Here is a 24,236-nt window from a genome sequence, read left to right on the forward strand (position 1 = left end):
AAGCAGCAGTAAGAAATGAATCTCTCAAGCTAGGCTATGGCCAAATTGTAAAAACTCTCATAAGGTTCAAGGTTCGCTAAGGAAATGAGACTTGGGAGTCATGGAAGGCACAGTAATAAAAATACATAATCTTTAATGAGAAAGCATATTGTTAAAGTCACCGGGAATGATTAAACTCTTCATTTGAATTCTCTTAAATCATACGTGGAAGGGCATGTATGCAGAAGAGAACGATTTTCCTACTGTGCACAAAATAGAAATCATGAAAGTTTGTAATAGGATAACTTGTTCAAAACTACTTATGACCCCATGCAGAAAAATTCAATTACTGCACTGCACAGATGGTCCTCAACCTCGAAAATTTCCTTATAGCAAGATATTTTTTCCTTTTCATAGATCCACCTCACTGTTATAATTATGCTGTCTTTGTCAGAGCTTGCACGTATCATCAGTGTAAACTTTGTCCTAATTCAGTGTCTCTACGAATTACTGTGAGCCTGCTTCTTTTTTTGAACATTAACCTGATAATAATTATTGCCTGTTTTTATGTAATTATTTCCACCTGATGGTCTTTTGGAATTGGTACCGCAACATCCGACCGGAGTTTCAGCACTTCTGGTCCACCAAATTCAAAAACCCGAATCGCTCTCATCAACTTCCCTGCAGTCGCCATGGTGATCTAGACACCAAGAAAAAAAGAAAAAAAAAAAAAAAAGATTGTACTGTCATATGGTATCTAGCCTATATCACTCTGTTTTGTTGGGTTTTTTTTTTTTCCCCCCCTGGAGGGGGCAGATCAAAACAATTTTTCAAACAACAATTTAAATCATGAGCTTACACAGATCTCATTTCATGTTTAAGGACCTTTCATCTTACAAATCCTTCAGCTACAAAGCAAAATACTTCGTATTGCTTCCTGTAGGGATTCGGTGCCTTCCACAAGAGAATCAAACATGCAAACAAAAACATCTGGCTAGACATAGCATGATACGGTATCTTAGGCTCCTTTTTTGTGTAAGCTGGTGCTGCCACAGAGCTTAGAAATTTTAGGAGATAATGTTAAGTTTTATTAACATTAGATAAATAGACCTTCTGTTGGGTTATGAAATATTTCAAATATATAGAGAAATATAAATATAAATGAACACATTTACCTGCTTCCCTGCTTTAACAAATCTTAACATTTTGAAAACCTAGAATATTACAGACATAACTGAAGCCTTCTGTACCCATCGCCAGACCCACTTCTGGCCCACCCTTTTAAGAGGTGGTTTTTACCATGAACCCAGTGCTCAACATCCCCAGGCATGATGTCGTATCACTACTCCAGGTATACACACAGGACGTCAACAACATGCCCTATGGTGTTGCATGTTCTCAACTTCATTTAGATTGGATCGTACTGTTCTTAATTCTGCACGCTTTTTCCTCTCTACATTAAATTTTTGAGATTGATCAATGGCGAAACACTTAGCTTTATGACGTTCGTTCATTTCAACAAAGGAGGAAACCATTAAGGACTAATGCTTTGGACACAATGTAAGGACACTGCTTTGTATGTGACCTTTTATAAATTATAAGGGTCATTTACAGCTAACCTTTTTGCCCTACCACTGTTATTATTTTTTCTATCACTGTTACTATTGACCTGAACACTTAGAAAAGGTAAAGAACATTTGAATATAAAAATAGCCAATTACGGAAACCTACCATACCTACAGGGATATAATGAAAGGGTTTTGACTCTATCTCCACTATTTTGCATGTGTGTTATCACGATTTCTTGAAACTAGCCACATCAAATATTTAGTTAGGCTCTGTCACCACTCAGAACATCACTGTTAACTTCTGGAATAATAATAATTATTATTTTAAATATCTTATGTATTCATGAGAGACATAGAGAGAGAGAGAGAGAGAGAGAGGGAGAGAGGCAGAGACACAGGCAGAGGGAGAAGCAGGCTCCATGCAGGGAGCCCTACGTGGGACTCGATCCCAGGGTCTCCAGGATCAGGTCCCTGGGCGGAAGGCAGGCGCTAAACCGCTGAGCCACCGAGGTGTCCCAACTTCTGGAATAATTATATTCATCAAGCATGAGTTGGTGAAAGATGAAAAAGAGTTGCAGAAACTAGGACTTGAAAGAATTCAGACTTTTACTATACGGAAGCTCAACACAGGCTGCTCAGAACAGAGCTCGTGCCAACTATCAATGTCAATCCATGTACACGGGGTAACCGAAAGCATTTTGACCGTGTCACTAGTGGAAAGTTCTTGACAGAAGGAATCGAGAGTTGTATCATTTTAAAACCCTTTAATTTTAAGAGCTGCCGTGTAGTACCTAGCCCAGAGGAGCCCGCAAACTGTCCATCGCTAGAAGGCCGTCAGGCAATGCTGTGTTCTGAACGGCAGACCTCAAACACAAGGGGGCCGAAACAGGTGGAGACCTAAACCTAAGGTCGCCTAGAGCGGCGGGGCGGTCCCTGAGGGGGACACCCGTGCAGCGCGAGGACCCGAGGACCCGAGGAAGCAGCTCGCTCCGTGCCTACCAGCAGTCTCGCCACCGGCTTTCCATCTGGGTCTTCACTCGCGCTGGGTATTTCTCAAGACAAGAAAGTGCAAATACAAAGACAAAGAAACCCAAAACAAAAACAAAAGCAAAAAGCCCACCACCAAGAACAACAAAACAAGGTTGCCCAGCTCAGAGTTTTCCACTCTGGAAATAAGAACATGGCTTTTTTTTTTTTTTTTTTTCCTTTTTGTCGTCAGCGAGCAGTTCTGGAGCAAGCACGGGTTTTGGAATCCGACAGCCTCAGCAGGAGTCCCAGCTCCATGAGTTACCAGGCCCATAGGGCCTCCCTGGGGGCGCGGGGCGGGGGGGGGGGGCTCGCTGAGCTTCTTCACCTGAAAATGGCTCGCACCCCGCACCCCAAAATGTCCCAGCCCCTCTCCCAGCTCCTGTTCACTGTGCTCTCATTCTTGCACACAGCTACACAAGATCTGTAGCTCCTGTTCCACTTCCCAACTATTTATTTCTTCCTACTATTTCTTTCTTTCATTTCTTGCATCTACCTTTTTACCAACAGACATGATTATTATCCCCAAAGAACTGCAGCAGTAGTAAAAGCAAAACTACCGTGAAATAGGATGTGTCAAAATTATCTAACACATACATTTCCCGCCCCCCACCCCTACATTTTGACATCTGCTAAGCTTCGAGAAAAGAACAAAGGAAGGAGGAAATTCTTCCTTAATACTGGATTTAGAAACCCTGCTGCCTTGCCTAGCAGTACCATCCTGTCCTACTGAGCTTGTAAGGCACACCCTTGACAGCGCTGCCTCCTACTTTGCTCTGTCCATATTATTTCCCATTGAGCCTTTGCCACTATGATCGATCAGGCTCCAATCTGCACAAACTGCCTTTGAAAACCCCCTCCACTACCCACAGGATCATTACCTGCTTCGTAATACATAAGGTGCTATGTCAAAGGGAATAATAAAAAGATTAAAATAATACAACACACTAATTATCATCCTTAAACCCCTAATACCCGGTTTCTTCTAAAAAGCACGTTTTTGGATTTTTATTTTTTAAAGATTTTACTTATTTATTCATGAGACGCACACAGAGAGGCAGAGCCACAGGCAGAGGGAGAAGTAGGCTCCCTGCAGGGGGAGCCTGATGCGGGACTCGATCCCAGGACCCCCCGGATCACGCCCTGAGCCGAAGGCAGACGAGCCGAAGGCAGACGCTCAACCGCTGAGCCACCCAGGTGCCCTAAAAAGCACACTTTTATCTCCACTGGCATAATTATTTTCACGACAGGTAGAAAAGCAACCATTTAATTGTATGTAGAAATGGAAATAAAATCACCATCCATTTTATGGATGAGAAAACATTCCAAGAGGTTAAGAGAATCACCAGGTCGCCCAGAAGCAGAACTAGAACCTAAGCCCTCTATCTTAAACGCTGGTGGGAGATTTTTTTCCCCCTTAGTGTACAATCCTTTTCCTGTCACCCTTTGAAATGTTGGCATAGAGGACCCTTCGCTTCTTAAAAGTATACTTTCTAATGATGATAGTGAGGCAGGCTGTGCTAGAAATACGAAATTCAACTAACCTGCAGGTAGGATCCCCTATTTTATGATTAAGGTCATCTGCTCAGAGTGTGAGATTTTTCACATGCCTCTAAGCTAGGAGGATCCACTAGTGATACCCAGGACATGATTCTATTCGGAAAACTAATCATTTCCTGATCTGTAAAATGGGGCCAGTACTGCCTAGTATAGGATTCTTGTGAAGATGAACTGCAACAGCACAGGGGGGAGCTTCACAGCAAGCCCAGCAGGCAATAAGCTCCATTATTCAGACTAAACCATTTGCATGTCAGCAGGCCCCTCACCTTGCAGCTAGGGTTTTTAAATAGATTTTTTCTATTTGTCAGACCTGAACTTTAGATTAGAGGACCTGGTTTTTAAGTTTTGGTTGTACTTTTGCCCTATAAAAAGTTGCCAAGCATACTTTGGAAATCTGGGAAACACAGGACTTACAATTCCTCCTTAAACTGTGATTGTTTCTATGTTCTGTTTCGATCTGTCCGGTTTAACTAAAAACTAAGGGGATGAGGAAAATGTCAGAAATTGTACTTTAGCACAGAATGAAAAAAATCAAGTCACAAAGCCAGAGCAGGGCACTTAGGAGAGAAGAATGTAAGTAAAATTAAATAAGAATTTCTGGCAAGACATGAAAAAATAAGAACTTGGAAAGAGAATCATCGTTACCAAATGTGCTGCCGTTGACCAAGAATGCCTCACTGTTAACCTTTTTTGTTGTTTTTATTAGCCTTAAGCCAGAAATGCAAAACAACAGCAAAAAACAAAACTTAAAAGTAGTCTAAGAAAAGTGTGTTCCCGGCTGTGCGCCCTGGTGAGGTCACTTGTCTGGGGTGGATCTCGGGGCCCACCCGAGAGGGGGTGGCGGGTGGCGAGGAAGGGCTGGGCCGGTGGTTCTAAAGCCCTCCCGGGTCCTGGATGGACGGGGGGGGGGGGGTAAGGGCTGGGCCTGCAGCGCCCCAGGAGCCCGGGGGGGCGGGGCGGGGCTGGGTGCTGAGCACGCTCGGGGCGCCGGGGCCGCAGTGGGGGCCGCAGAGGGACCCGCACAGTCCGAGGTCCCTGCTCACCGGGGCTCCGCGAACACCCAGTGAACACCCAGCGATGCCTTTACGCCCTGTTTTGTGATTTTTTTTTTTCCCTTTGAAAATTATTCGGGGCGGGGGAGGAGGGAGTCAAAGAAACTCTCCAAAAATAGGACCGCAGCTCGGAAGGCTGGGGAGCTCGGGAGCCCCGCGGTCGCGGTCGCTGGAGCCCTAAAGGGGAAGGTCGCTGGAGCCCTAAAGGGGAACCCGGGGGAAGGGAGACGGGCACTGGGGGGGGGCGGGGGGCTGGGCGCCAGGGGGAGCGGGGTGCGCTCCGAGCTGGGCACTGGGGGGGGCGCGGGGCTGGGCGCCAGGGGGAGCGGGGTGCGCTCCGAGCTGGGCACTGGGGGGGGGGCGGGGGGCTGGGCGCCAGGGGGAGCGGGGTGCGCTCCGAGCTGGGCACTGGGGGGGACGGGGGGCTGGGCGCCAGGGGGAGCGGGGTGCGCTCCGAGCTGGGCACTGGGGGGGGCGCGGGGCTGGGCGCCAGGGGGAGCGGGGTGCGCTCCGAGCTGGGCACTGGGGGGGGCGGGGGACTGGGAGCCAGGGGGAGCGGGGTGCGCTCCGAGCTGGGCACTGGGGGGGGCGGGGGGCTGGGCGCCAGGGGGAGCGGGGTGCGCTCCGAGCTGGGCACTGGGGGGGACGGGGGGCTGGGCGCCAGGGGGAGCGGGGTGCGCTCCGAGCTGGGCACTGGGGGGGGCGGGGGGCTGGGCGTCAGGGGGCGCGGGGTGCGCTCCGAGCTGGGCACTGGGGGGGGGGGGGGCGCGGGGCTAGGCACCAGGGGGAGCGGGGTGCGCTCCGAGCTGGGCACTGGCGGGGGCGGGGGGCTGGGCGCCAGGGGGAGCGGGGTGCGCTCCGAGCTGGGCACTGGGGGGGACGGGGGGCTGGGCGCCAGGGGGAGCGGGGTGCGCTCCGAGCTGGGCACTGGGGGGGGCGGGGGGCTGGGCGCCAGGGGGAGCGGGGTGCGCTCCGAGCTGGGCACTGGGGGGGGCGGGGGGCTGGGCGCCAGGGGGAGCGGGGTGCGCTCCGAGCTGGGCACTGGGGGGGGGGGGCGCGGGGCTAGGCACCAGGGGGAGCGGGGTGCGCTCCGAGCTGGGCACTGGCGGGGGCGGGGGGCTGGGCGCCAGGGGGAGCGGGGTGCGCTCCGAGCTGGGCACTGGGGGGGACGGGGGGCTGGGCGCCAGGGGGAGCGGGGTGCGCTCCGAGCTGGGCACTGGGGGGGGGGGCGCGGGGCTAGGCACCAGGGGGAGCGGGGTGCGCTCCGACCTGGGCACTGGCGGGGGCGGGGGGCTGGGCGCCAGGGGGAGCGGGGTGCGCTCCGAGCTGGGCACTGGGGGGGGCGCGGGGCTAGGCACCAGGGGGAGCGGGGTGCGCTCCGAGCTGGGCACTGGGGGGGCGGCGCGGGGCTGGGAGCCAGGGGGATCGGGGTGCACCCGGAGCTGAGCACTGGGGGTGGGGGGGGCACGGGGCCCTGCGCCAGGAGGGGGGCCTGGAGCCTGGGGAGCGGGGCGCCTGTGGAAGGGCGCGGGGAATGGGCAGGGCCTGGCGCCTGGAGGTTGCCGGGGGCCGTGTTTGGGAGGGGGCGCGGGCGCCTGGTAGGGGCGGGCGGGGTGCACTCGGAGCCGGGGACTGGTGGGGCGGGCCGGGGACCTGGGGGGGAGCGGGGTGCGCTCGGAGCGGGGCACCGGGGGAGGGCACCGGGCCATGTGCCAGGAGGGGGCGCGGGAGCCTGGCGGGGCGGGATGCGCTCGGAGCGGGGCACTGGGGGGGACCTGGAGGGGTCGCGGGGGGGCGGGCGTCTGGGGGTAGCGGGGGGCGCTCGGAGCCGGGCACTGGGGGCGGGCGCTGCCGCGGGGACGGCCGAGCTCGGGGCCGGGCGGCGGGAGCAGGGCGCCTCTCGGAGGAGGCCGGGCTGGGAGGGCCTGGCGGCCGAGCAGCCTGCAGCCCCGCGGGGGCGCCCCCGGCCGGCAGCTGTCGCGGGCTCCGCGGGACACACGCGGGGCGGGCGCGTGACCGCAGCCGCGCTCGGCTGCTCCGGGGACGCGCGCAGGGCTCCCCCGCGGCCTCCACGGACGGAGACGTCCGCGCGGCACTTACCCGCTCCGGGGCGAGCTCCCGCCGCAGGGGGGACGGGCCTGGGTACTTAACCGGCCGGCCCCGCCTCGCCCGCGCCTGCCCCGCCCCCGGGGGCCCGGCGCCGCCCGGGGCGCGCGCCGACGAGGAGGTTTGGGCCTTCCCGGCCGCCGCCGCCGCAACATGGCGGCCCCCAGGGAGCGGCCAGGGCCGCGGTCCGCGCCGAGCCTCCGAGGCCTCCCCGGCACGGATCGCGCTGCAGAATTCGGGAGATGGAAGGCGCAGTGTCTGGGCCGCGCGGACCTCAGCCGGAAGGGCAGCGTGGACGAGGGTGCGGCGGGACTCGTGCAGCTGCTGAACGGGCGCGAGCAGTACTTCACCACCAGCTCCTGCGCCGGGCGCATCGTCCTCCTGGACGGGGTGAGGCCCCGCGTCCCGGCGGCGGCCCCGGGCTGCGCTCCGCGGGGTGCTCCGGGCGCCTAGGGTGCAGCGCAGAGGTGGAGCCGGGCCGGTGCCCTGGGGACCGAACGTGCCCGCCAACCCCGGTGCTGGCTCAGAAGCCGGGGATGGGGCGGCCCCTGCGCCCGACCAGCCCCCGGGGGACGGCGACGCTGCAGTCCGGGGCTTTGGGGGCTGCCCCGCGGGGCGAGGCGCCTTCCTCCGCCGTGGCGCCGCGACCCCCGGACGGCCGCCCCCGGGAGTGGGGCGAGGGGGCTGGGGGCTGGGGGGCCGGAGGCGGGGCTGCGGCCTGGGGCTTGGGGGCGGGGCCTGGGGGCTGGAGGCGGGGCTGCGGCCTGGGGCTAGGGGGCGGGGCCTGGGGGCCGGAGGCGGGGCTGGGGCTAGGGGGCGGGGCCTGGAGCTTGGGGGCGGGGCTGCGGCCTGGGAATTGGGGGCTGGAGGCGGGGCTGGGGCTTGGGGGCGGGGCTGGGGCTGGGGGCGGGGCTGCGGCCTGGGAATTGGGGGCTGGAGGCGGGGCTGCGGCCTGGGGCTTGGGGGCGGGGCTGGGGCTGGGGGCGGGGCTGCGGCCTGGGGCTTGGGGGCGGGGCCTGGGGGCTGGAGGCGGGGCTGCGGCCTGGGGCTTTGGGGGCGGGGCCTGGGGCTGGAATTTGGGGCGGGGGCGGGGCCTGGGACTGGGGGCGGGGCCGAGGGCTGGGTGCTGGGCGGGGGCGGGGGCCGGGGTCGGGGCCGCGCTGCCCCCAGCGGCCAGCTCGGTTAGTGCGGCGCCCGTCACTTACCTGTGGCCGCTGGGCGCTGGGGTGGGTCTGAGCGGGCGGCCGGGTCCCCAGGCTTTGCAGGGATGCTGCGTGGACTCCAGGCTAACTGTGGGACTTTCTGGCTCTGTGGCTTCGGGAGGGTCACCTGAACTCGGCCCCCTCCCTGTTGCGTGAACTCGGGATCGTAGACCATCAGCTTCCTCGGGATTGCCGGGTACCTGGAGGCGCTTGGCGTCCCCTGGCCGTGTCCAGTGCGCTGCAGAAGTCACCTGCGTGTCAGTGTTAGGTCAGATTCAGTGCAGAGCATGAAAACACAGCACGCTCATAAACTCGCGTTCAGATTTAGATCATTTGCTGCCCCCCCCCCCCCCCCCCAGCTTAGCAGGGCCTGTATATATATATATATTTTAAGATTTATTTATTTATTTATTCATAGAGACACAGAGAGAGAGAGAGGGAGAGGCAGAGACACAGGCAGAGGGAGAAGCAGGCTCCATGCAGGGAGCCCTACGTGGGACTCGATCCCGGGGTCCCCAGGATCAGGCCCCGGGCTGCAGGCCTGTATATTTTTATATGGCCCCCACTGCATCCTAAGCTGGCACTAGCTGGGCTTGCTCTCTGCCTCCCCCTATTTCTACTGCCTTATTTTACCTGGATTTCTGTAGTGTTTTCCTAAGGCCACTCACTTACCTTCTCTGCCCCAAACTATGCTACATGCTGTTAACAGATTCACCTCCTTAAAGACAACTCTGTGCATGTCACTTACCTGTGCTGAAATCCTTTATTACATCAGAAAATCCAAACCCCTACTCTGATACACCTTCCAACCCTTCTGCTGCTCTCTTATTTCCTACATCTCCATGTTTATCCAATTACCCAAATATTATTTTTTCCTCTTGTATTTAACCTGCCTTTGCCCTTATTCATATTTACTTCTCCTGAAATGTTCCCCGCCCCCCATCTCTGTGTATTTGAGATGTGACTCCCAAAACCCTCTCATGGAAACACAGGCGGACAGGCCCACTTGTCACCACTGCTTCTTCTGAACTGCCTTAGGATTTTTTGAGAACCTCCTTTCATGTTATGTATATTATTTGTCTTCACTTAGCCTTATTTCAGAAAGGATTTGCATCAACTTACTTGAAAAGCAATACAAGAAGAAAAATTGAAAGTGGGAAAATCTGGATGAAGGAAGTATGGATAAGATGAAGCTACAGACAGCATTAGTTCCCAGACAGGCCCTCTAGGTTCTATAAATTTACTAGAAGTGGGTTAGCATCAGATCAGATCAGATCAATGCTCTAACATTTAGAGCAGCCAGCATAAGGTCCAATAAACGTCACAGAGGTCATTCAATGAAAGCAAACCAGTTATTTAGGACCAGCACAGCTCTTCCCCTTTCCAGAGCTAGACAGCCAAATCTCCTGTGAACTCATTGTAAAAAAATAGTTACTTTGTAAAAATATAGGGATTTAAGAATAAGCCTGCTCTCCTACATCCTGTTTCCAGCCTCCCTGAGGGTAGGATCTGTTTATCCCGAGTCTAATAGAACTTTACAAATAAACATTTTTTTCAGTTAATAAACAAAAGATATGATGTGAAGGTATTGGCTTCTTGAAGCTTTGACTTTGCAGCCCTAGCTCTGCCCTTTGGGACTCTATATAGTCTGGCCCAGATCCTTTAGAGACTAGAGACATAGGGTGTGAACAGCTCACTTGTCAGTAAAAAGTAATAGGTCCTCTGTGGGATTGGGACAGTGCCTTCTTACAAAGGGAATTCCATGGTTTTTTGTTTTTAAATATTGTACAAGCCAAGGGGCACCTGGGTGGCTTATTCAATGGAGCATGTGACTTGATTTTGGATGAGGTCATGATCTTAGGGTCGTGGAGCCTGCTTAAGATTCTCTTTCCATCTCCCTCTGCCCAGTCCACCTCCCTACCCCCATCCCCAGCTCTTGTGCTCTCTCCTCTCTCAATCTCTTTCTCTCTCTCTCTCTCACACACACACACACACACAAATATATATATATATATGTATATATATATATATGTATATATATATATATACACATATATATACACACATACATATAGTGCAAGCCAAATAAAACAGAGTGCAACTCAGGCCCGCAAGCATACAACCTCTTACAAGAATCTCTTTTCTCCTGACAAAATCACAACCATATTTCAGAAAATACTAAAATATGTTTTTTGTTTTGGGTTAACTTTACCCAAAGCCTAGTGAATTGTTCTCAGTAATACTTAAAATTACTACTAATTAATTTAAGAAAGCTTACAATCATGCCAAGCATTGTATTTATTATTTGTATAAATATCACATGATTAAATTACATTTTTTTTATATTTCAGGGTATAAATGGTTTTGAAGTTCAAAAGCAAAACTGTTGCTGGCTACTGGTTACACACAAACCTTGCGTAAAGGATGATGTGGTAAGTTTTTATGTGTAAACAGAAATAAACTTGTAACTCATAACACATTAAATACATTTGAAAAGAATAAGACATTCAAGGTGATTTATGTGGATAATTACAATGACTGAAGATTAGAAAGCCTGAAGAGAATTATTACAGTGTTTTTCTTTATTTATAGGAGATAAAATATAAATATGTATATAAGCATTACTTATTGCTTAAGAAAACACATCCTCTTGGACATAGGGAGTGCATGGATGTTGGACACATATATAAATGGAAGATTTGACTTTCATTTCGACCATTCGATAACTCTGTAACCTGGAACAAATTATACAAGGAGAAAGGAGCTAGGAGAAAGGGATTAGTACTATCTGTATACTGCCAGCATACTGATAGAAATAAATTATGCATTACTTACCTGGATTGCTTCTTGTAAATCTTCCTATCTGTCCTGGGTTATTTAGTTTCAGAAATTAAAATCTTGAAATGAGTTCATGTAAGTCTGTATCATTCAGGCACTTTACCTGTTCAGGTGCTCAAATGTCTTAGGGTACTCACTCACTCTTCATCTCCTTCTGTGGGGACTGGTTCTTTCTGTGTAGTTGCCCTTGTCCTCTTCTGCTGCAGACAGTCTTTGTGGCAGGAAAGATAGCTGCCAACAGCCCCAGCAGAAAAAGACTTCTTGCTGATAGTCAGATATCATTCCCAGAGGATCCTGAGTCATCCTGCGTGGGTGAGATGTCTTCCCCCTGAGATCAGTAATTTTTGCAAGTAGAGTGGAATACTGTCCTTCCTCAGACCTAGGCACTTGGCATGTCTGCTATTATGATAGCAGGAGTCATGAGTGATAGGGTCACGATTGGCAGTCCCACCGGAATCAAATGGTGTGAAGAAGAGAGAGGATACTGCCCAAGGATACGAGGTGGACAGAAATAACAACCGCCTCGTATGAATTCTAACTCAGACATACATATGTCTCAAACTTCAATCTAATAACAAAGCATTTAAACAGAACTTTTATATCATATTCCTTTATTTTTTTTTTTTTAAGTAGGCTTTATGCCCCACATGGGGCTTGAACTCACGACCTCAGGATCGAGAGTCACGTCCTCTAGAGAATGAGCGAGCCCGACGCCCTCAGACCGTATTCCTTAATGAAAATCTGTTATGGAGTTACATAGTAGTTTACTTTTCAAGGTATGGCTGGAAAGAAAGACACAAGAGGTTTATGGGAGAACTAGAAATCAGGTCTTTGAAAAGAATAAGCAGATTAATCAGTTTTTGGAGAACGAGGACTGAGAAAGCAGAGTGAAAAGTTATTGCAGAAAAAGGATGCTGGATGACTCTGAATGTTTCTGAGAAAAACTGAAGTTGCATATGGTAAAGGGTCACCAATGAAAAGGATCGTATATTGGTGTCTGATACCAATATTTTTCATTTGTTTAGATTGCGGCTCTGAAGAAAGCAAATGGTGATGCCATTTTGAAATTTGAACCACTTGTTCTTCATGTGCAGTGTCGACAGTTGCAGGATGCACAGATTCTGGTAAAATTGTATGATTATACTTGAATTTAGTATGTGGGTAGACTTGATTCTAAGCTTTACATCTACCAAAAAAAATAATGTGATATTAGTTTTTTAGTTGACTAGTTTTTTAATTTAATTATAGGTTTGGGGTGACATATGTTTCTGCAATTTGTAGAGCTAACCAGTTTATCTGATTAGCCAGATTATCAGAATTTAACCAATTCATTTTCTTACAGCATTCAGTGGCAATAGATTCTGGTTTCAGGAACTCTGGCATAACCGTGGGAAAGAGAGGAAAGACTATGTTGGTAAGATAACTTTTGACAAAAAACAATTCTTTGGGCATGAAGCGATTCATACTATTGAATAACTTCATTAGACTCCTCTGCTTCTAATCTCTCCCTCCTCAAATCGTCTTGCCATTCCCTTGCTCAGAAATCTTCAGTACCTTACTCTTTCTACAGACAAGAATACGGAGTTCTTAGATTTGCATTTGAGCTCTTATTTTACAGAATCCTCCTCTGCTTACTTTCAGCCTGATTCCTAAATAGTCAAGACTCCATTTAATAAGCACCATGATATAGTGGAAAGAATCATAGGCAGGGGGTCTAAAGTCCTCTACACGGATACTGGCTGCACCACAGCCATGCTGTATGAACTTGGGGAAGCTCCTTAATCCCTCAGGTCTGACTTTCCTTGGCCATATCAGGAGTCCGGCAAACTACTGCACGGGGGCCAAGTCCAGTCCACGGAAGGTCAAATCCCACTACTCTCACTTGGTAAATTACTATCACAGGTTGCTTTTGTGCTATGGTGGTAAAACTGGGCAGTTGTGACAGATAACATATGGCCGCAAAGTCAGAAATATTTACTCTCTATCCTTTTACCAAAAAAGTTTGCCAGCACTGGACTAGATGATCTTTACAGCCCTTTCTAAGCCTCCAGCTGAGTCCTTTCCTGGCCAAGTCAGCGCCTCGTGATTTTGCCCTGTTCTGATCTGTGGTATTTACTATTTGTAATGGTATATGTTCTTTGCTTTTGGCCTATTTCAGGTTTTCTCCGATGCTGGCTCCCTCGACTTTTCCTATTTTCCATTTATTTTTTAACAAATTGCTCATTCCTCGTATAGAGATGGCTTACAAAAGAAGACACCTACAAAAAAGCGTACCTAGATAGAAAGTCAAAGCACACAGTACTGATTTGTGTCCCTCTCCTTCCCCTACACTCCATCTGGTAGCCCAAGCAAGAAAGAACCATTCGTTCGCTTTCCATTCCTTTGCCTTCTACATTCAGTTACACATCCTGTCACATCTGCCTCTAACTTCCTAACGCCCAGCTCCACCTTTCCTCTCCCTCTGTCCCTGCCTCTACTTAAGCCATCATGGTCCCTCCCCTCGGTCTTTACAGTGGTCTTCGACTGGTCTTCGGGCTACCCATCCTCTCCTTCGGTGCCCCTAAGCCAACACTATCTGAATCCCCCTTTTAGAAAAGTCAGGGTCTCCCTATATTTCCCTTGGTATTCAAGGCCTTACCCTAACTATTTTCCATTTACCTTATTCATGCTCATCTCCTGCTAGCATACTTATGCTCCAGCCAGAGAGAAAACTATTAGTTATTTCCCAAATGTATCATGTTCTTTCATGTCTCCATGACTATAGGTAACTCATTTTCTGGCTGGAATGTCCCCTGACCCCATTCTTACATTGCACTTAAAAAAATCCTAACTCAGATGCTATCTTTCCCATAAAGCCGAGGCATGAGTCCCAACTAGTTGTTCCTCTTCCACAGTTCCTTAGCCCCGCATGGGTGTATATATGTACATGTACGTGTCTATCTCTTTCCTGGCGTAGGACCTATGTTGTGATTCTTTGTTCACTTGTTTATTTCCTGTTTTAAAATGTTGGCTCTTAAAGGCAGGGATCATATTATATTTATCTTGTGTCTTCCCACCTCAGTAAAAGTCCACTGAAAGAAGTTGTATCTCTCCTAATAGTTTTCATCGCTGGTTCTTAACCTGTTTGCACTGTTTGGATTTACTTGGAACACATTGACTGTTTCAGGAACAGGTTCACTAAGATGGGCGACCCTAAAGCATGGAGAAAGCAGCCACTTCGTGAGATAGAACAGGCACGGCTTATTCTTACAGCCACACACTCTGCTCAGGCAGCAGTGAGTGGCTCTTCCGCAGCCAGTCCCCTTCGATTTTCCCTTGAAGCTTTTGTTGAGCTTGCATTTATTTCTTCTCTTTAACTAGTATATTAAAGCTTTCTAGGCTTTAGTGAGACTGAAACTTAAACAGTGATGGGATTTTTCAGGGAAGATCTGCTTCTCTGAAAGACAATGTGTAGAATGACTTTCTTAAGAAATAACTTCATGTGATGGGAAACCCTAATCTTCAGTTCCGCTGTGTTTAGCTAAAGGATATTAAAGCGTCAAATCCTGTAAAAGAACCAAACTATGTTTAAACACAGCCCTGACTGGGACTTGTCTGTAGTTATCTTCAGTGTCTCTAGTACATAAGTGATCATATCTAAGTCGTTTGTTCCCTGTAGGCTGTCCGGAGCACCCATGGCTTAGAAGTTCCATTAAGCCATAAGGGAAAACTGATGGTGACCGAGGAATATATCGACTTCCTGTTAAAGATAGCAAATCAAAAGATGGAGGAAAACAAGAAGAGGATTGAAAGGTATAGTAATTGGATATTTCTGTCTTACTCTTATCTATCTAGGTCATCTTTGAAAATATCGATACACGCCATCTTCAGTTTATACTCCCAACTGCTTTTGTATTTGTAGTCTTATCACAGATAATAAAAAAAAAGGATCAAAGTAATAGATGAGAGTAGCCCAGACTGTAACGGGTACTACGTGGCGTGTAAAGGGGAAGCGCCGTGGAGGACAGCGGGACAGGACTGCCGGCAGCCGGCCTAAAGGAGAGAAACCTAATCCCTCCGGTAAGAGAGCCCAACGGCGGTGACAGGGACCCGGTGACAGGGACCGTAACTGATCAAGTTGAAGGCAGCCAGGAAGCGGTGCACTACCCCCTGGATGTGATCCACTGGACAGTATCAAGAATCTCCTTTTGGGGAGAGCAACCTGGTTAATTTTAACGTAATAAATATTTTACATACGCGGCTGGTTCGTATGGATTGGATCTAGAATCGCCGTAATTGTCCCAGGAGGAGGGATTGTGGCTGTCAATTCACATCTCTCTACTTCTCTTCTCCTTTAACTTTACCTCCTCTCACATTACTTTCTTTTCAACTTTTTCATAAAAATAAGAGTTTTTGACATAAAGAAGTGACTATAGTGTTGCCTTTCTTATATGAAAGCGAGGCCAGCAATCTACCATCAGCAAGACGTATGCCCCCGAGTTCTTCGAGGAGTAACGGCCGACGTGTTGTCATTTCCCCTTCTCCCCATCCCCTTGCCTACCTCACAACCAGTCAGTCACTGCCCAAGTAATTCTTAAATCGTTCTCTTCCCATCTGTACTTGTCACACTCTTTATTCCACACCTGCAATAGCCTTGTTACCTGTCTCATAATAGAAGGTTTCTAGCGTGTCTCTGCCACGCCATACTCTGTATCACCTTCCGAATCCTGTGTGTAAAGTGCAGAGAAATCCTATTATTTAACTTGCCTGCTTAAAATTCTTTAATACCTACTTTTTTTTTTTTTTTTTTGAGGTAGCTAAGGCTATCAGCGCCAGTGGTAGCAGTATACGATGGTGGGAAGAGGTAGAAATTTGGCTCCAGGAGCAGAACTGAGTTTGACTCCAGCTTCCACCACAACTTACTCAACTCTCTTGATGTCACTTTTCTTCTCTCTAACTTGGGAGATGTACATATCTTAAATAACAACTTTAGCATACATTAAACAGCATCTACCTAATGACCGGCCCTATCCCTGTCACGTCATGGATTCTCAGGGTAGGGTAGCTCTTTTCCTCCTCTATCGGCACATACAGAAAATAAACCTGTGATCACGTCGGTACCACCGTCCGGGCTCTCTTAACGAGGACTTCTCATTTCAGCCACAGAATTCACAAAATTATTCAAGTGACTGTTTCTCAGTTCTTTCAACAATGGTCTACATTTTCCATTCTAGATACATGGGAGAGACGTTAACTCATTATATACATTGGATTTCTTAGGGCATGAGAGCTTAATTTTCCAGTAGGAAGGACCCTGGTTGAAAACCGCTGTGGGGTGACCTGGCTACAAGGTGCTTTGAGCAAACATTCTAAATGAAGTGACAATATCCAGTAAGTGCTGAGGAGCACCCAGCCGCTTCACCAGACTACAGAGTCTGAACTACATGTAGGTACTTACAGTAACATTCCACAAGTTGACTACATTTCTTAGACTGTATTCCAGTGAGGCTCTTTGCTAAAATATAGGAAGTAACAAATCAGTTTCTCTGTTTCCTTACTTGAATTTCAACAAGATTATAAATATAGCCCAAGAGCAACTAACTATACACCTGGTGAAGTTAATTGAGCCACGTTCACTAACTATAAAATCAAATTATACTTTAAATCCATTGACTCAAAAATATGTTTTGAGATTATAGTGTGCATGCTGCTATCAAGAGAGCCATGCTCATCATATAAAATCAGGGAAAAATTAAAGAAGGGTAAAAAGTGTCTTAAGATACTGATTAGAAGATTACATGTGAATTCAGAAAGGGGGAACAAATTAGAAAGCTCCCTTGGGAACAGCTGTACTTTCAACCAAATGCAGAAAAAAAGTTACCCTTCTGATGTGGAAAAGTGAAAAAAATAAACATTGGAGGTGATAAGTTCTGCAGTCAGACCTTGAGTACTAAAAATGGGTTCGTCATAGGACCAAAGTTTCACAATTCAAATAACTATGGTAGAATTTTTAAAAGTTAAATCCTGATGAGTCACATTTCAGCAATAAATGATCTACGGGCAGCCTGGGTGGCTCAGGGGTTTAGCGCCACCTTCAGCCCAGGGCGTGATCCTGGAGACCTGGGATCAAGTCCTACGTCGGGCTCCCTGCATGGAGCCTGCTTCTCCCTCTGCCTGTGTCTCTGCCTCTCTCTCTCTCTCTCTCTCTTTTTGTCTCTCATGAATAAATAAATAAAATCTTAAAAAAAAAGAAAAGAAATGAAATGATCTAGGAACATAAAAATCAGAGTTAAATGGTAAAATGTTCTTAATATAAAAAAGGTCTTGTTTCTGTAAAACAATTCCCAAGGCCACTTGTTAGTGGGAAGAATAAAATAAATTTATATATAATGATTTCCAGGTAAAAAATACGAAAGTTTGGAGATCTATTTACCAATTATAAGAAGGAGGCTATCTTTGGACCTGTTAATAAGAGATCAGGACTGACTTGGGTCAGATGAAACCACACATTTGACTATGAGCAAAACGAAATTAGCCATGTTCTGTGTTCCTCTCTTCACTAACTTGTAGTAAGAAAATGCTAAGAGTAAAGGGGCTGAATCAGTTGGCATATAATACTGTTGGTAAAGCAAAATGGACAGAAAAAGTTAATGAACCTATTTCCAATGGTTGGTGGGTTTTTATTAAACTCTTCTTATTTTTTATGGTAAAATATATATGACATAAAATTGGCCATTTTAACCATATATTTCAATAGCATTATGTACACTCACATGTAACGCAGCCCCCACCATCGCCACTGTCCATCTTGAGAACCTTTTTGTCATCCAGACTCCCAGCCTCTGGTAACCACTATTCTATTTTCTGTTACTATGAGCTGGTCTGTTCTAGGTCCCTCAGGTAAGTGCAATCATACTGTACTTGCCCTTTCGTGTCGGCGTATTTCACTTGTGTACCATCTTCAGAGTGTATCCATGTTGTAGCAAGTATCACAATTCTTTTTAAGGCTAAATAATACTCCATTGTATCTATATACCACATTTTATTTATCCATTCACTCATCAATGGACATTTGGGATTTCTCCATCTTTAAGTCATTGTGACTAATGCTGCCATGAACATATGTGTACAAATGTCTGAGTCCTGCTTTCCGTTCTTTTGGGCGTATACCCAGAAGTGGAATTGCCAGGTCGTATGGTGGCTGTGTTTAATTCTTTGAAGGACCGCCATGCGGTTTTATATTCCCACCAGCAACGCACAAGGGTCCCCTTTTCTCAGCACCTTTGCCAACACTTGTTTCTTGTGTTTTTTTTTTTTTTTTTTTTTTTTTTGAGGATTGCTATCCTGACAGGTGTGAGATGGTATCTCTGTGGTTCTGATTTGTGTTTCCTTGATGGTTCATGACATGGAGCATTTTTTCATACACCTGTGGGGAGGTATATGAAACTATCACTTTGCTGCTTTCCTTCCTGCTTGTGGTAGCTTCCTCCTTAGCTTCCTTCTGGATTCTCCTTATGATTCTGTCTCTTGGTTAATTATTGTTCTCTAAGGTACCGTTCCTTGGCCCATTGCTTCAGCTACATCCCCACATAGCGATAGGTCTTCCAAATCTCTCTCAAGTCCTGAGCCTACATATCCAATAACCTTTTGAACATATCTAATTAGAATACTCATCAGCCTTTCCTGATTAGCTTTCTTGTCCTAGTCTCAACCCTATCTCCATTTCCTTGGTTCAGATTCTTATTGTCAGTATCGTTACAGTTTATATTCCTCAGTGCAAAACAGAAATATGAACCATATTGAATTACATTAATTGTATGTATATCCTTTTTATTCCTACTGCAGTGTGCTCACATTGAAAATAGGACTGACTTCTCCCTGCCACCAACCATACACATTCACGCTTTAAGTGTTTCTTATCCCAAAACCTAACCTAGTGTCCAGCTCATAGTAGAGAACTAGTACATGTTTCTTGAATTAATAATAAACCATAAAGGGACTTAGAAGCTAACCCATTAAGTTGAGTTCCCCAAAGTCATTGACAGTTTCTTATTTCTTATTTATATTTTCTGAGTGGCTAGCATGAGAATAGTGCTTAATAAATGTTCGCTACATTTGGTAACTGACTTTTTCCATCAATAGTGCTACTTGCAAGGCTTCAAAGTAGATTATTCCGGAGGACGTGTAAGATGACTTTGAGATAAGAGCGAGTGGGTGTAGGCTTTTACGCCATAGTCCAGGTGAGAAGGAACAGGAGCTTGAATAGCAAGATGAATGGGACTGATAGTGCAGAATGTAAACCGGACATGGGGACAGCCTAGAAATGGGGGTAGAAAGTAGGAGGGGGCAAGGATAACAGATGTCTGAGACTCCTCGTAGTCACTAGTCTTATTTTTAACAACAGAACTAAAGCAGGTAAAAAATAAGTCACACATTTCCCTATGTATTTAAGATCAAAGAAATAAATGATATAAAACACATAGTTTATTTTTGTACAGTTCCCCCTTGGATATTTAGTCCCCTCATTTTTTCCTCTCCCCTACCTTGCCAGCTTCAGTCCATCGTTGCAATTCAGCCCCAGCATTGGGTTGTTTTCCAAGGAGCATTTCATGATCTCACTTGAAGCAGGGTTCCCCCAGGGGGCGGGCCCCAACTTTGTCTGGTCTTTCTCAGGGCATGCTGAATGTGTCTTTACAGTTCTGCAGCTCCCATTAAATACTGAGCCTGAGGGCACGACCAGGTCTTTTACCTCTCTTTCCACCGCCTGGCACAGGCTCTGTCACATACCTGTTTTTTAATAAAAATGCTAGAGTTTAATCAAGGTAAAATCTAAATACGTATATATGAAAATAGCCTTATTTGTTATTTGTGAATAATGGAAGCCTAAAAGGGTATGCAATTGTGCCTAGATCTCATTATTTTTATGTTCCTATTTCAGCAATCAGAGAAATATCATATATTTTTGCAAGTGGTCCTCTAACTGACCTGAAAAACAAGAATTCATTTTCCTAGGGCTGCTCTAAAAAGTTCTGTCTGGAAGAGAATGAAGTACAAGTTGCCCTGGGGCATGATGCTCTTGACTGCAGAAGTAGAGAAACTGAAGACAATTTGATTTTCTTTGGGGTTGGGGAAGACCATTGCCTGTGCACACCTTTCTTTTTATATTCTGAGTTCTTTTTGTTGCCTGTGAGAGCTGAGAAAATCGCACTTTAAGAATTCATGGAGAGCATGTAATTGCAGAACAAATTTCTGACTTCTTGAGAAAGATAGTTTTGCAAAGAACCTTTTTTTTTTTTTTTTGCAAAGAACCTTTTAAAAATTCCCATTAAAAAGGACAAGGAAAAAGTATTTGAAGGAATTATTCTTGGCTTTCAGACAACAGGGTCTTTGTTCCATTTTACCAGTTGTTTTTGGGTACCCCAAAGATGTAGCTTTGAACACTTAGGTTCTTTAGTGGAAGATTAAAGTAAGGCACCTATTCCTCTTTAATTACTTTTTTTAATGTGATTGACAAAATACTTTACATGAGCTATTAATTCTCTGTGGTCATAAAAGAGCAATTTAATCTTTAATTTCCTAGGAATAAAGTATAATCCAGAAAAAAGACTTGGTTATCTGAGTCTAAAGTTCAGGGTTGGGAGGGGGACGGTAGGAAATGAAGTTGCACATCACAGATGGCCTCTTATGAGGTCAAATAGGGGCACTTCACAGCATTTGATGGCATGAATTTTTGGACTTAGCTGTTTTGTGTAAGTCATGCTACTGGGTCATTTTGTTGATATTCCAAATAGGCAGTGTGGAAGATGAAAGAAAGCCAGTCATTGACATCACCTGGGATGATGGTAGGACCTGGAGAGAAAGATCATGCCAAGTGTAGGGGTTTCCATGAATGTAAGAGACTGAACAAAATATTGGTAGATGGCATGAGGGGCAGCTAAAGGAGTTCGGTCTGGCGAAGCCTTGGTGAGCAAGCTAAATTCTGACATCTCAACTCTGCGTCAAGTGGGATACAGAAAAATAAGCATCTCCACTTGAGAGGAACGCAGAGCAGATGGTGTCTCTGCGGGGACCAGGTTTCAGTTAAGCGAGGATGGGGCGGTGTGCATTAAATTAAAAGGTTGTTACCACAGAACAGGATCTAAGAAGTCACCAATCAGTATTTTTCAAAACCTTTTGCTGTGCCTCCTACTATTATGTTTATCCTCATACTGTTACTTCCCCCTTGAGATTGATTTATTCACTGAGGAAATGTCTGTTGAGCACCTAGTATCTGCCAAGCACGGTGCTGGGTATCAAGGTATACATGTGTGGTGAGTCCTTGAAATATGGACAGGATATGTTGTGATCAGGTCAGGTGTGCATTAGAATTGTGTGGAATATTTGGAAGCAGATGAATATCTTGGGTTTTTTTTTTAGGGGAGTTTCAGAGTCTTTACAAGTAGAACTTAGCCTGGTTATTGAATTAAAGAAAGAAGAAAATTGGTCCAAACAGCAATCTATTCAGTAGGTGTCAAAAATTCTGTGACACTTTGCCATTATAATAGAATATACGGGCATGATGAGATCCTCACAGTGGCAAGGGAGGTCTCAGCGTCCGGATGACTACACTTGGGGATCTAGGATATGATATCCATACTCACCTTTTTGTTCAGTGGTTATTTATTCACTTACTTTTACCGAGTGTGTCAGCATTGTACTACTTGCTAAGGATATCTTTTTATTTTATTTTATGATAAAAAAATGTTTTCAATAAATACTAAATTTGATAAAACAATGTAAAAGTATAATAATTCTGTAAAAGTAAGTATATGGGTACATGTATAAATACATTAATTCAGAATACATTGATAAATTAGAAAGAATAAAAATACCGAGAGGTTATTTCTAGATAGTTCTGTAGAGGTAGTCCGTATTTGTAACCTCATATTTTTGCTGAATTCTCTAAAGTGAGATTTTATTACGTTTATGATTTTTTATAAAGAAAAATAATTTCTCTATTTTTACCGTTTTGTTTGACTCCTACATCTGGAATAGAAATTGAGAGATAGATTACAGATTGTCAAGAGATGTTTCCAACCCAATTTTCAGCAGTGTTCTCGAAGAACTGAAAACACATCTCCCTAAATGATCATATAAAAGCAAGAAGCATATTATTTCTCCAATTCAGTTTATATTTTAAGATTTATATGAAACACTATCAAATTTATATAATTTATAACCTCTGGATGTATTTCAGTCCTTCTGTTTGAAAACACAGATATGACAGTAGTACTTATCTCTCTGCAGGTTTTACAACTGCCTACAACATGCTTTGGAAAAAGAAACTATTACTAACTCACATGCAAAAGAGAAAATCAAAGACAAAAATAATTCATCATATACTCATAAGAAGAAGAGAAACCCAGAAGCAGCATGTGGCAAATGTATTACTGAAGAAAATGCTAAAGAATGTGAAAATGATGATGACCCAGGAATGAGTGTTACCATCTTCCCTGAAGATTACTAAGATTCAGTCTTGGTAGAATAATGTGTCTAATAGACATTACAGAGCTGCTCTTTATAAGAGTACTTCAGTTTCTTGAGTGTATGAGCCACTCAGAAAACCAAGATTTCTTCTGTCTGTATATTTTAGAGAAATCCTGAACTTTTAAAAATAACTGTATAATATTTGCTCATTAGATACCATCTGCTTTAGTCACATAGAGATTCATTGCAAAAATAAAATGAACTTCTTAATGCCTCTTTTTTAAGTTTCAACTTCTACTTCTGCAAAACAAAATTGTAATACTCTTTCAAGGGAACCTTGACATTGGAAATGTTTGAGTAAAAATCATCACAACACTTAATTTCGTTTTTCACTTTGAAATCTCCAGCCTTTAAAAGGGGATGAGTTTGCTTTTTGTTGCCGTGATGTCCCGTAAGAAGTCCTTCCCTTTTTTTTGACCTTGTGGAGAAAACAACTGATAACGCTTTTTGTTCAGGACAAAATACGTGAACCTTCTTTTCTCGTTATTTCTCACAAACCAGAGCTTGCCACTGGCACAGTCCCTGCCACACAGGTAGGCCTGGGTATTTCACTAAACCTGGTCAGAAATGGTGACTTAAGACCTGGGAATCTTTATAGCATCCTTATATACTTTTTTGCAGAATTTCAAGGACTCAAAAGACTTGGGTTTGAGTTCTTAATGGTTGCATAGAAATTGGGAGGCAGGGGTGGTCCTTGAACAAATCACAGAATTTTCAAGGCCTTCCATTTCCTCCAGCATAATAGTTCTGACATCTGCTGTGTTGACATAACAGGAGTGCTGACAGCATCACGTTAAATAAAAATGAGAAAGTTACTAATAGACTTTTGCATATGTGTTACTGTTTCTCGTTTTCATTATAAAATGATGCTTTCATACTGTGTTTTCAGAAAATATCAAATAAAAGAGAAATCACTAGTTGATCTCAGAACTAATAAATGCTAAGATAATATTACCAGAATGTCGGGACGCCTGGGTGGCTCAGTGGTTGAGCATCTGCCTTTGGCCCAGGGTGTGATCCCGGAGTCCTGGGATCGAGTCCCACGTCGGGCTCCCTGCATGGAGCCTGCTTCTCCTTCTGCCTGGGTCTCTTGCCTCTCTCTCTCGCTCTCTCTCTCTCTCATGAACAAATAAATAAAATCTTAAAAAAAAAAAAATTACCAGAATGTCAAGAAAAAAATTAGACAAGATAGTAAACATTGTGATTTGGCATTTCCTAATACTTTCACAATTTATCCAAGTTTTTATGTAGATCATGTTTAGATTGGCCTTGCAGATGCTTGCCCTCTGACACACCATTTCACACTCCCATTTTTCAAATAGACGGACTTCAAAAATATCTTATCTCTAAATAAATTAATCCGGATGATGTCCAAGGAGTTTTAAAGTTACTGAGAGATT

The 24,236-nt window shown here is 46.1% G+C and overlaps 2 protein-coding genes across 3 annotated transcripts in view; one reads left to right on the forward strand and one right to left on the reverse strand.

The window, feature by feature from the left end:
- The window catches only part of CRYZ (crystallin zeta), a 44,692-nt gene extending 37,282 nt beyond the window's left edge, over window positions 1-7,410 (reverse strand). Inside the window, exons 1-2 of one of the 2 annotated variants that reach the window (XM_077905059.1) lie at window positions 7,286-7,410; window positions 563-679 (exon numbers count right to left, since the gene is read on the reverse strand). In XM_077905059.1, the coding sequence (XP_077761185.1) occupies window positions 563-673 (111 nt within the window). In that variant the 5' untranslated portion in view covers window positions 674-679; window positions 7,286-7,410. The remainder of the gene's footprint in view (window positions 1-562; window positions 680-7,285) is intronic. The other variant, XM_077905057.1, reaches the window with a different exon arrangement.
- On the forward strand, window positions 7,403-23,156 carry TYW3 (tRNA-yW synthesizing protein 3 homolog). Its single transcript, XM_077905060.1, has 6 exons — window positions 7,403-7,681; window positions 10,845-10,925; window positions 12,357-12,455; window positions 12,674-12,745; window positions 14,990-15,123; window positions 22,597-23,156. The coding sequence occupies exons 1-6, from the start codon at window positions 7,445-7,447 to the stop codon at window positions 22,814-22,816; spliced, it is 843 nt and encodes a 280-aa protein (XP_077761186.1). The 5' UTR covers window positions 7,403-7,444; the 3' UTR covers window positions 22,817-23,156.
- Window positions 23,157-24,236: the final 1,080 nt, after the last annotated feature.

The sequence above is a fragment of the Canis aureus genome, chromosome 8, assembly GCF_053574225.1.
Source record: "Canis aureus isolate CA01 chromosome 8, VMU_Caureus_v.1.0, whole genome shotgun sequence".
Classification (NCBI taxonomy): Eukaryota; Metazoa; Chordata; class Mammalia; order Carnivora; family Canidae; genus Canis; species Canis aureus.